The sequence below is a fragment of the Mytilus galloprovincialis genome, chromosome 7, assembly GCF_965363235.1.
Source record: "Mytilus galloprovincialis chromosome 7, xbMytGall1.hap1.1, whole genome shotgun sequence".
Lineage (NCBI taxonomy): Eukaryota > Metazoa > Mollusca > Bivalvia > Mytilida > Mytilidae > Mytilus > Mytilus galloprovincialis.
In genome coordinates this window covers 75,482,871-75,496,727 of record NC_134844.1, presented here as the reverse complement: position 1 = coordinate 75,496,727, position 13,857 = coordinate 75,482,871, and the positions used below count along the sequence as shown (strand labels likewise).

General features: G+C 29.9%; 1 protein-coding gene and 1 long non-coding RNA gene across 2 annotated transcripts in view; both read left to right on the top strand.

Annotated features, from left to right (window-relative positions):
* Window positions 1-863: 863 nt before the first annotated feature.
* Window positions 864-6,288, top strand: LOC143083666 (uncharacterized). Its single transcript, XM_076259947.1, has 7 exons — window positions 864-1,011; window positions 1,837-2,023; window positions 2,574-2,671; window positions 3,244-3,309; window positions 3,837-3,923; window positions 4,474-4,593; window positions 5,100-6,288. The coding sequence occupies exons 2-7, from the start codon at window positions 1,855-1,857 to the stop codon at window positions 5,184-5,186; spliced, it is 627 nt and encodes a 208-aa protein (XP_076116062.1). The 5' UTR covers window positions 864-1,011; window positions 1,837-1,854; the 3' UTR covers window positions 5,187-6,288.
* A 4,947-nt stretch (window positions 6,289-11,235) lies between these two features.
* The window catches only part of LOC143083664 (uncharacterized), a 42,013-nt gene continuing 39,391 nt past the window's right edge, over window positions 11,236-13,857 (top strand). The window contains exon 1 of the long non-coding RNA XR_012980826.1: window positions 11,236-11,559. This is a non-coding gene — a long non-coding RNA (uncharacterized LOC143083664). The remainder of the gene's footprint in view (window positions 11,560-13,857) is intronic.

The window sequence follows — 13,857 nt, the reverse complement described above, 5'->3', positions numbered from 1 at the left end:
CAAAGAAAGTGTGTTACTATTTGTAGTACAAGATACAATCATATGTAAACTTACGTTCACCCGTTTAGTGTATTCCAAACAGCTTTACTGTTATGGCAGTATTTGGGATCATGTTAACATAAAAATAATAATCCATTTTTATTATTTATTTTCAAACACCATCTTGTAAGCGTATAGATATTCACTAATTTATATTTTATGTAATATATCTTTAAAACTACTGTACAATTAATATAGTATAAATTTATATGCTCGGAAACGGGCCCTTTAATTGGATTTTATAAATATTTTTATTCTTATTCTTATTCGTATGCAATTAAACATGAAGATGTGTATGCATTCTACAAATGTATTTTCATTTTTCTATTTTTCCATCGTCCTCAACAATATATTTTTCAATGGAAATAAATGTTAATGTATGATTTGAATCAACCATCTGAAAATGCTAGTACTATGACGTTCGGAAGCAACCGTTTTTGAAATAATAGTCAGAACGCATGTCCAAATCCTACAAAACAATTTAATAACAAAATGAGAAAAAAATTGTTATGCCCCCTTATATCTCTATCAGGAATCTTTTTATATTAAATTCAAACTTCAAATATTGAAACTCAAATTTTCAAATACTGGTTATGTAATTAAGTCTATTTCGTATGCAAACAATTTGTATTTATATTTCGATCACATAGTTGCATTTATTCGGTTATGTACTCATTTCATAAGATTAAAATCAAATGAAGAAATGCTGACAAGTTGTAAAATCTTGGAAAAAAATAAGTTACTTTGAGCAGTTTATATAATGTGCGAAAATATGTTAATTTTTTTACATAACTCCTTACATAACTTTTTAGGGCCTATGAACTGAAACTTCACGGGTTTGAAAACATGTCAAGGAGCCTGGTCACGGTATATTGATGCCTGTATAAAAGAGAATCCACTAGGGAGGGGATTTAAAGAGAAGGATTCCTGCCTTGAATTCCAGTTCCAGGTAAACGGTGAGCTAGCCATTTGGTAAGTCTTATTAAACGGACAAAGGTAAACAATTTTAACTAAATATTACTTAATTGTTTATTTAAATATTTTAACAAGAGATAAAGGTGAAAACACGAATGATTTAGAAAGATTTAATGACCACTTAAATGTCTGATCTGAAATGTCTGAACAATAAAAGGTTGTGTTCTGTTACTGTTTAAACAGTTGTTCAGTATTTAAACATCGCTGCCGTAAAAAAAAATTCGATATGAAATACTTGTACAGGACATTCCAATATTTATGATTGTTACATAATTTTACATTAGTCTGAAACCAAGAAATGGTATCGGGAAAAATAAAAAAAAGAAAAATTTAGATATGAGAAATGCGTAAGTAATGCAGTTGTCCATTTGAATTTTTTGCCTATTCTAAAGTGCCTATCCATTAGTATTTTTTTCTGTTATAACTGTCATTATTTAAAATTCTTAGCAAAATAAAGTATACATTATTATCATAGGGCCAAAGATCGATGTTATACAAAACATAACGCGTTGGATAGGAACAATGCACATTGTATATAAAAAAGAAGATGTATGTTCTTTTTTTTTCTGGACAAAAGCATATCAATTATCATAGGGCCAAAGATCGATGTTATACAAAAAAAAAAACGCTTTGGTTAGGAACAATGCACAGTGTATATAATGCTTATCAACTTTGTACTTATTTGACCTTTTTAACTGTTTTTGATGCGAGCTTCAGTGAATAGTCTTTTGTAGACGAAACACACGTCTGGCGCTAATACAAAGTTTATATCCTGGAATCTATCAGTTTATTTAGATATTTTTGATTTATTTCTTTTTATAGGATTGAAAAAGCCTAGTTATGAAGTTCTATACCATGGAATCGAAAGTTGTCACTGCAAAAGAAAGATTGGGTGCTACTCTCAAAAGATATGGTGCAATACAGATACTTCTTGGCTTAGGTTGTTTGATCATGGCATTCGTTTCAATAGGAATTGACAAGAAATTTTGTGACAACTTAGGGAAGAAAGGTATCTCTCATTTCACTTGAATATCATTATAATTATTGTATTTTACAAGTTGATCGCTGTATAATATTTAAAAAAAAGTACAAATGTATAAATAAATATTGAATGGAGAATATATTTTTCGCCAATGCGCTTCGGTCGAAAAAAATAAGAATATTAAATCATCGTTTCTTATTCTTTAATAGTATAATACATTCAGAATTATACGATTTTTAAAGTAAAATACCACAGGGTAAAATCTGCAATAATTTGAACTCGCATTTTAATTTCATTATATGAATTAAACAGGATTTTTTTTAACAAAATTGCAAAAACCAAAATTGCATTTTAGTCTTAAATTACAAAATCGCAATAATAATTGCACTCAATAATTTCGGAATTTACAGTATTCCGTATCTATCATCATGCAATATAAAGGGACTCGGAACACTAGAAATGTTGTTAAATATATGCTATTAATGTCATTCGATGTTAATATGCAAACATGAATATAAGTTATATCTCACCGATAATTATTTTTTCATACAAATTAATAAACAGCATTTTTTTGTAGAAATTGTTATTACAAATACCACTATACCTACCTTCACGTTTGATAAGAAAACCATCATGCTTGGACTAGATGGAGGATCGGTGGTGTCTGCTATTTGGGTAGGTAAAAACGACGTTTATAAGTATTTTAGCAAGCGCCAAACTCTGTAATTACAGAAATCTAATAACGTAGGTATTGGTGAAAAAAATCAATAAAAGCTGTGTTTTGTAAAAAAAAAGTTCATAGCAACAAAACACTATTTTCATATTTGTATAAATTATTAGTATTATTATTATTATTATTATTATTATTATTATTATTATTTTTTTTTTCTTTTATATATTATTATTATTTTTTTTTTCTTTTATATATTATTATTATTATTATTATTATTATTATTATTATTATTATTATTATTATTATTATTATTATTATTATTATTATTGAATTTGTAATAAAAGGAAATTTAGCGCCTAATTATAAGAACGTATGTCTTTTTTTTATATAAATCTGCTAACCAAGATAATAAGAAACAGGGATTTTGATAAAAAAATAAAAACAAAATTAGCTTAGATATGTGGTTTTATGTATTTGATGTTTGTAAAAGGTTGGCATCTTTAGTAAATTGTTATCCTAGGTGAACAATCTTTCGTCAAAAACTGTATAAATGTATTATTTTTATTTATCATAGGTTGTTGTCACAGGAATTGTCCCAGCTTATATGGCAAGAGATTCAGACTACAACCTGATTAGAACTGTAAGTTATTTAAATTCATAGATAATTTCGCACTAGGAAAATGAAAAAAACTTCCTATTAGTCTACAATATGTGATGTGACTGGTAATGAAATTACAACTCTCCAATTTAGACCAATTGCCGTAGAAGATAGCAAGTATAGGTCACCGTACGAAAATGACCTATTCCCAAACCTCATATCAAGTATTTCATGGACTTGGAATGACAAACATGAAACTATTCAAACGAGAAAACTAACTGTCTGATTGACACAACACAATAAATGAAAAACAAATATGATCAACATTACCAAAAGACAACGGTTTACAGATTAAGTGCATTTATAAATGTCTGCATATATTTTAAATAAATAAGTGAGTAAATCAAATATTGATATCATTTTCTTTGAAATGTTGGTCACAAAAAAATGAAGGAAGAAATCCAATATTTCTTTACAAATTGCTTTATGATATTGAAAGCTGAAAAACAACCCAGCAAACACGCATATCAAAAGATACATCTGATTGTTATTTTCTTTTTTTTTCATAGAAAGTGGTATTCATGGTTTTTAGCATTATGGCGACATCATTGTTCGTACCCATTATTATTGGTGCAGCAACAGCTAACTATATACTTGTAAGTTCAAACATATGTTCAACACTTAACCATCATGAAATTTGAATATGCTATTTATATTAAGAGTGATCTATTCATAATATTTTAAATTTTTTGTCATGCACTATCATAATGTTTTTAAAAGTACAAATCGTGTAACTATCTATGTAAAATGAACGAAACATGAGCTAGGACAAATTTTTATCAGTCATTTGTCAATATATGATCTTAAATTTACCAAAGCTTTTAGCGTGTCAAACAGTATATATGTCAAAGAATATCAGTGCAATTGAAAGGAACGCATTTTTGAATTAGATAAATTTGCGCAAGCCGATAAAACGTATTGAATGCCGTGCTTTGACCTATAATTGTTGACTTTTTATACATAATGACATGGATAGAAATTTTTCTAATTGACACTCATCATGCTCATACCACATTTTCTTATTTTTATATTGAATGCAGGAACTCCCACAATTGTTCTGTGTATTTGCAAACCATTTTTTTAATCTATCATTACGTGTTGGAATATTTGTGTCTTCATTTGTTTTTGTTTCTTTTTTACTTGTAGCGTGATAGCCACAGGGAATTGCTTGTCATAACTGGCCTTATATGTCTTCTAGAATTCCTTGTGTCTTTTGCTGCGTCACTCTATTGCTGTGCATCACCATGGGCTCCATGCAAACTAGCGGTATGATTGATTTATTTTATAATACAATTGAGAAGGGAAATTGGGGAATGTGTCAAAGAGACATCCACTCGACCATAGAGCAGATAATGTTTATGTGTTGATCGATAATTTCCTTTATACAACCTCATTATGAAAAAAAGGGATAATATTCGAACTTTTCCGAAAAGTTCTTTTCACATCATTTGATCTATGTAAATTGTAACATGTTTAATGTATTTATTATGTTGCATCTATCATGAATAATACTGTACAATTTAACCGACCTTTTCTGTCTTTCTATGCGTTTAGATTTATTATTTATTTTGACAACTTAATTATATCGAAATGTTTTGCCACCAAAAACAATGAGATAGTTATAGTTAAAAATTAAAAAAAAGCTGGTTAATTCGTCTTAATGTAATATTTCAAATCTTTACAAAGAAACTAGGTTTCAAACCAATGGTTGTTTATATAGCTTACTTAAAAAAACATGAACGAATGACCATTTTCGATTTTATATATTTCAGAAGAAAGACAGAGAAGTTAGAAGTGAGCAATTCGTTGACAACGAGAAGCAAATGACAAAGCTAGAACTTCCAGAATATACACCATAATCAGCTATCTCTAATGAACTATACCATGACTGCAAAATCCACAATGATCTTTTATTACCCAAAATACTGCTTTTGTATTGCTTAGTTTATTTTATGTCTATTCTGTCTTAAAGTATTTTGAAAGTAAAAAAGGGCTAAGGGTCAGGCTTTTTTTAATGTTCTGGCAATCAAAATTTAAATTAAAAAAAATATATATAACGTGTGTATCATTTATCATTAACTAAAATAAATAAATGTTCTTAAATCAAAATAGGAAATGACAAAAACAATCCATTGACAATTTAATCAAGTATTTCTACTGCATAGTATATTTAACTTTGAGAATTTAAAAGAAACAAAATAAAATTGAGAATGGAAATGGGGAATGTGTCAAAGAGACAACAACCCGACCATAGAAAAAAAAAAAACAACAGCAGAAGGTCACCAACAGGTCTAAACATATCAGTTCATTTATTCCCTTTATCTGCTTTAAACTGATATTTAATCAGATTATATAAACCTTCAACATATAATTATATGATTATTTACATATATATTTGTCTAAATATAACTATATAACAAAATTATATTAACAAATGTCAGTTAATTTAATTAGTATAATTCAAAACATGTTTAAACTAATTTCACATCAGTTATAGCGGGGGACACAAATGAGTGTTAAAATATAATATTGAATGATTTTTTTTTATTCCTTTCGACATAGATTTAGCAAATAGAGTAGAATATAGACTAAATAAACGCCAAAAAGTGTACATGCCACTGTTAGGTATGAATCAAGTATAAAATAATATAGACTTAATTACAGCCAAAAGCAATTGAATTTTTAGAATCATTTAATACATTATTGTTTACTTTATTCAGAATCGACAAGACTAATTCAAGGGAAATGCTAAACGTAAGAAAATTAATACATATTAAGCAATTAAGGACAATTTTGTAGGAAACATGGAATTTAATGAACTATTAAACTAGAGAGTAAACAACAGTGACTTCTTTGAACATGTTGAACTTTTTATGTAATTTTGATTTATTTTTTTGTATATTCATATTATAATATGATTATGTGTGCTTGCTTGTAACAATAAATTTTCATTTGAAATTAGTTGAGTATTTTGTAAGTTCCAATATACAACATGCATTCCTCAATGAAAACTATATAAGGCATTGTGATGCATATGCATGTTTGGAGTATGTTATCTCATGTCTCTAATGTCAGCTTTACACAATAAAAAAAAAAAACCAACACGAGTCACAATTGTATCATTTTTTAGAAAAATGTACCAATCGATATATAAGGAATATTTCAATGAAAACAATCATTAAATTGCTCCAACCTGCACTTAAACGTCCTTAGTTATTATGTCTATTTGTTCCATTTGAAATGAATTTGATCGAATATATATATAGAGAGAGGATCAATATATATTGTCTCGAAAAACTATTTGCACGTGGCTTCAAAACAAGTAGGGGCCTCGTTGACCGAGTGATCTAAGTAGTTAGTACTGCAATCATTAGCCAGTCAACACTGATGTTGTGAGTTCGAATCCCTCGTGCACTCGACTCCAATCTCAATTGACTAGGATTGTCAGTTTTCCTATCGAAGGTCGGTGGTTTTCTCCGGGCACTCCGGCTTCCTCCAGCAATAAAAACTGGCCGCCACGAAATAGCACAAAATCGGTGCTTAAAAGTGGCGTTAAAACACTAAAAATCAAAATCCAATCAAAACAAGTAGAATGCAAGGCTGTGCCGACCATTTATATCCTGTTCGATCCTATTACAAATAAAATTTATATTTCGACAATTCATGGTTATTATCTGATACTTCCATGCATTCAACTGTTGAACATCAATGCATTTTGACTGCAAAAACACAGTTGCAGTATAAATCAATTTTCATTTCTTTTAATCTGTTTATATTAATTTGTTTCGTGCAACTCAACGGGTGTCACTAAAATAGCAGACATCGATAACGAATTTAGAACACCTTCGATTTATTCACCTCATGTTTACATATATATCCGGATTCCTGTTGTTTAATCTTTCGTTTTCTGTGTAATGTGCTTTGAGCTGTTGTTTTTCTCTATGTCGTGTTTGTCTCTTGGTGATCGTAGCCTACGACATAATGTCTTTGTTTGACCGATTTGTGCCGTTTTACAGCTTTATTTTATGGTGTGTATGAATCTAATTCTGTAATGTCACTATCGTCAATTTTGCTGAAATATTCAGAACTACATTAAACATGTTATTAAGTTGTTTTCAAGCTTTGTACTTTTAATTTCTATATATTAAATATGTATTGCATTAGTATTGAGGAATATCATGCATTGCTCGGGACAAGATTCCTCAAATTTGTGCAATAACCACAGGCATTTTTTATATTTCTATTTCACGGTTTTCTACCTCACTAAAACTTATTATGCCGTAAATCTAAATTGATTTATAACACGCCTACATTTGTTGTCGGAATCATTCGTAGTAGCCTCTTTAAGTATGTCAAACGTAATCATTTCGACTACCCACAGCCGATTGAAAATATTCATCAGAAAAAGGTTTATGAAAAGCATAACTACGACTTTTTCACAAGTACTCTTAAAAATTTAAATTTCATTAATTTCGGATGATTTTCTAAATGTGAAAAAAAATGAGATGTGCGGTATAAGTTATTAACTAGGTAAGGTATGTCGTTAGATTGCTGTTTCAGCAACCTAACGACAAAAATATCAAAAAAGTACATTGAGGCAATTTAAAATAGTCTTCAATATTAAACAGATACCATCTCTATAATATGACCTCTAATATGTTAAACTCTAATTCTTCCCGAATCCACAAAACTGTGTAACTTAAACAGGAACAAATTTTTTTTTTTTGACATTGTTGCCTATTGTGTCTGTTTTGTTCACGCATCGGTGAAAATTTAATGGAATTTGATGCGACTGTCATACAAGTGAGAGGTTTAGCTAGCTATAAAACCAGGTTTAATCCACCATGTCTATATTTGAAAATACCTGTACCAAGTCAGGAATATGACAGTTCTTGTCCATTCGTTTTTGATGCGCATTGTTATTTGATTTTGCCACGTGATTATGGACTTCGAATTGTTTTTACTGTATTTATATACATGAGCTTTCCATATCGGCCCGGGTATCATTCCTCGATCCTTATCAGCCCTTAAAAATTGACGGAAGAAATCGTTATGCTGTGCCTATATTATGCAAAATTTGCATTTACAAACAAATCTTTAATAATAGCTATAGGCAAAGCTACGTGTATCAAGGATTTATATAGTAAGACTTTATAAATACTTGTACGTACTTACTAAGCGAACATTGTCATCGTATATTCTTTTAGATAAGATTTCGAATACTTACATTTTGTCATTTTTTGTTTGAAGAGTAATATCAAGAAACTTTATAGAATCGAGGAAAATATTTGGAAGAATGACTCGTTTTAAGCAGAGGGTGGTAAAGGGAGGTTCTCAACACAGAAGCACGTGAAATAAAAATCGGAATAACGAAGCACTAGAAACAAAATCGAAAAAATTAAAGAAAAAAGTACTAAAAGTTATTGCTCAACCGTTCGTGGAGATCATGCAGCCACTATTAAAGGACATGAAGACCCAGTGGTCACCTTTAAGCGTCCACCAGTTGCATCTGATTTGAAAAAAAATATATTATTCTTATTAATTTGATGGACTTCATTACATACCATACATATACAGTAGAATAGATACTGTTATTTAAGTACTTATAAGCTATTAACGAAGAGGGCAATTAATATCATGGGAACCAGTTTGTATGTATTGGTAGATTCCTGCGTTATTCTGAGCACCCCACGAGATATACGAGGACATAAGACATAAGCTTTAGAGAAACTGTATAAGCAATACAATTAAAAACATAAGCTTTGAAGACCTTTTAAAACCGACACAACAAACAAAACAAACATATCAAGTCATGCACACATACAATGAAACATAGAAAGCAAGAGTGCATACTAATATGTATACATGCAACACAAACGTTCTATAAACCATCTTAAACACAAACACCGAAGCATGCACTTATCAGGGTACTGCCGAATCCGTGTACGCTCCATTTCAGGATTAATGGAGATGTGTCACTAACGTATTAATAACAATATTTACAAGAACAATCCGCACTCCAACACAAAAGGAAGTGATAGGACACCGGGAAGACTGGTATTATGGTGGAGGAAGCGAAAGTACTCGGAGAGAACCACCGGTACACTGGACTGGAACATACAAACAGAAGAGATATCAGCAAATTGATCTCAAGGACAAAGTAGGGGCAACTTTGACCTACCGAGGCCCCCAAAGTATCCTTTCAAGTATAAACTTCGGTCTGGGTACAAGAGAAGTTGGTCGGAGGGTGAAAATCACCCTTCTAAATTTCCAGTGCCCCGAATCCATTCGAACCCGGGACCTTCAGCACTGTAACAATCGGTCTTAACCACTAGATCACGAAGCCACCAGTTCATTAATACATAATTTAAAACAGTATTAGGGCTGAATTTGAATGTCCCGGTTTATCAAATGCGGGACAAGCACGAGAAATTAAGAGTATCGACATAAAATACGGAAAATAAATATGGGGAAACACAAAGCACGCACATCGAACCAATCTATACTGTTTATGAAGTAAGTGAATAAGAGGTAATCATAATTGCGAAGAACACCAGCTGATGGGAGAGACCAGAACGAAATACCAGGGTTTTCTCTTAGTAACTGCAAGCATCGTTGTAAGATGTATCTTATGTTTAAAGTTTATCATAGCGATACTTAAATGACTATACAGTTAAGTGTTTTACTCAAATTCGTTTTATTTTATTTTAAATTCTATTTACTGTATCAAGAAAGAGCGATTTTATTTATTGTATCAAGAAAGAGCGATCACGTGTCATTGTATTGCTAGATTATTGTTGTCTACTCTTAACCTGTCAGGATATAAACATTAAACTTTCACAAGTACATGGAAGCAACTTCGAGTATTTCCAATATTTTTCCGAAAAAAAGTCATAACAAAGATTTATCCCAAAGAACATTGATAACCAAAATAAAAAACCAAAATATTATTTGAAATTTTCAAGTTTAATCATCATCGTTTTTCCGACAATTTATTTTCCTGTATTAAATTTCATGAGAAGTCAGCAAAGGAGACATGTTAAATAATATTTGTCCTTGTTTGGATCATATTAAATTTTCAAGAGAATGTTTTTGTTCTAAACACCTATGTCAACATATTCCATAATAATATATAGGATCATTGTAACGTCAAAGATAAGATCATACCTCGATAATGTCTGTATCAGGCATCAGATTCAGAATGTTTGTTTCCGAATATAATTTTATCAAAACTATCATTGAATTGATTGTTATTTGCCATACTTCTTGTGTCTATTTTTATTGCCTCAAAAATGCAACTAATATAAAATATGCTTAAAACGAATTTTCACCAGTATGACATGTAATAAATTATAAAAATTTAACACCTGGTATTTACATACTATCTACACTTTATTGCTTTAGAAATTGAATTAAATTTCCTCTTGTTTGAAATTGTAGGGTACATTTGATATTAAAATACATGAGCTCTAGAACATGCACATTATAAAGGTTATTGAGTTGACTTTCGCTTATACAACCCTGCTATCTTTCAAACAACGTACATGTTTAAAATGCTTATTCCTAAAGCACATATTATCATACGACATATACCTTCATATCTAAAAAATAATCAATTGCATGTACAAATTGTATAAAAAAAATTATTTGTTGATATTCTATACTATCAAATTAGATATGAATCTCAAACTCTGCATCATAATATTTTCTATAAGTGGTAATATGAGCATTTGAAAAAAATAAGCATACTCAAAAACATCTTAGTAGCTTATATTTCTACTTATAAATTCGGTTAATATTATATAATTATAATAATGTTATCATTATGATATTCTAAAGACGAGTCCAAATTCAACTTATTCATTTACGTTTTCATATATCCTTATATTCTGTCATGGGCAATCCGGGTTTAACAATTCCAATGAAAGAAAGGATTTAAAACGTACATTTTATCTTTTAGTAACATTTCAAGTGCATGATGAATTTAATTTTCCTTCAGTTGTTCATTCACGGAAACTTACCCGTTTTAAATTAGTAAGACATAGTTATTTGACCAGAACTATTCAAGATTCAAGTTCATTTTTACAGAACTATTTTCATCTATTAACACGTGTAGATGTGTTGAAAGAATGACAAGGGTCTAACCAGAATCTACTTTTAATTGAAGATTTGCTAATCCTTCCGGGCCGGGGCATTTGATATGAACCCAGGTTTTTGGTGGTGTTCTTGTTGGTAAGTCTTTATTTTTTAATAATATGTTTTGTAAAATGTTGTAGGCCTTTTAGTTGATCTTTTTCCATGACTCTATAGTTTGTTTTTGACTAGTTTGAATATTATCTTTTACAATAATCATATGATACAACTTGAACTTGAATCTTGATAAGCATATCTGTCGACATTAAAATTTTTGTTTTTCGTGTTTTTCTTTTTATCTTATAAATTTGATATTATCTGTAAATAGTTATGTCACCCCTTTTGCTCTGTGGACACCTGCATATGGATTTAAATGCTATTGTCTAAATAAAAGTATACCGAGTCACATTTTTTTTAATTATTTGTATTAGTTATGTGGAAATTATAAAAACAAATATTTTGATAAATTCAGTGCTAAATTTTAAATAAACTGTCTTTGAAACTATCCCAAATCAACAACTGTGTAGTTAATTTGCCAAATAATTTGGTCTATTAACCATTTTATTGGCAAGCTTTTGTTGGTTATTAAACTCCTCAATGATTATACATCCTTGTTCTTTTAAGTGTTTGGTTTTATATTATCGGAGAAAAAATGACAAAAAAGCATTATTTTCTTTAAAGTTAATCGGAAGATACCAAGACCTTGTTGATAAATATTCAGTGTCAACTTCACAAATAATACATGATTATTTTAGAGTATAGATAATAGGTACTGACGTTGTTTATCATCTTACTTACTTATTAAAGTGTTCTTTTTATTTGTCTTTGTATATTTTTAACCTTTACTGTTAAGTCCATTTTTAGTAATATCCTTTTGGCGTGGCTCGGTATTTAAACATCTATATAGTGTCTATACGACATTTTGTTTTTTTGTTGTTGACATAGTTGATATTATAGTGATTAAAATAATAATAATTGACTTCTGTAACCGAAATGTTGACATTTTTACCACATTATGTCCGTTTTATTTGCTCACACATTGTTGTCAATATAATGGTATTAAGCAACTGTCATACAAGTGAGAGGTTTAGCTAGCTAAAAATCAGGTTTAAATCACCATTTTCTACACAATTGCCTGTACCAAGTCAGGAATAATGGAACGCCAAAACTGTCTTGTTATGACCATTTTCATTATATGATGTGCATTTACCTTTATATGATGTGCACTTGTCATTATATGACATATATGATGTGCATTTACCTTTACATGATGTGCATTTGTCATTATATGATGTGCAAACACCTTTATATGACGTGCAAATATGCTGATAAAGGCAACAGAAGTATACCGCTGTTCAAGTTATATTATGTGCAAGTATCTATATATGATGTTCAAACATCTCTATATGATGTGCATATCTACTTATATGATGTGCATAAATACTTATATGATGTGCAAATGTTCTTATATGATGTGCAAACATTCTTATATGATGTACAAATATCCTTATATGATGTGCACATATACTTATATTATGTGCAAATGTACTTATATGATGTGCAAATGTACTTATATGATGTGCAAACATTCTTATATGATGTGCAAGCATCCTTATATGATGTACATTTTTCCTTATATTATGTGCAAAGATCTTTATATGATGTGGTTGTGTCATCATATTATGTGCTTGTAATCTTATATCATGTGGTTCGGTTATCTTCATTATATGATGTCGAAACGTCATTATATGGTGTGCTTTCATAGTCGTTATGGTCAATGAACATGATTACGATTATCTTGCGTTAGCGGCTTTTTTTAAAGAAGTAAATACATGAATTTCCAGTATGTTCATTGTTTTGTAAAGTTTGCTTTGCTGATCATGTAAGCTGTGGAAGTTTGTCTTTATATATCACTTTTCTGAAGAAAGACACAAAAATGGACAAAAACCGGACATTGATAGGGTAATGACCAATTTAATGGACCGGTCATTTACAACCCCCATCAAGAGGGAATAGGAAGAAATTAAAGGAGCCTTTAATTTTGATTTTTTTTTTTAAATAGAATGGTGGTATTCAATTGTTTATATTTATAGATTTGACGCAGTATAATGTTTTTGCGATGTGTTCGTTGTCCGTAAATACTTTGTAGCCAGTCAAAAACTTTTTAGAAATAAGGGGCCAAAACGGCACTTAAAACAAGCAATTCTTAGGGTTCTTTGATATGTTGAATCTAGCAATATATTTAGATTTCGGATATTGGACAATATAATAGGTAATTTCAACTTTTGAAAATCTGAGACCACATTTATTATGTGTCATAAACCTATGATGTGTCAGATATTGAATAATGAATTAATTCAAATTCAGATTGTATAAAGCTGGAATGGTTATGTCCAT

Coding starts and splice junctions, on each gene's coding strand:
- LOC143083666 (XM_076259947.1), top strand. CDS start 1,855: ATGAAGTTCTATACCATGGAATCGAAAGTTGTCACTGCAAAAGAAAGA. Junction 3,924..4,473: donor CAACAGCTAACTATATACTT/GTAAGTTCAAAC, acceptor TTTTACTTGTAG/CGTGATAGCCACAGGGAATT. Junction 4,594..5,099: donor GGGCTCCATGCAAACTAGCG/GTATGATTGATT, acceptor TATATATTTCAG/AAGAAAGACAGAGAAGTTAG.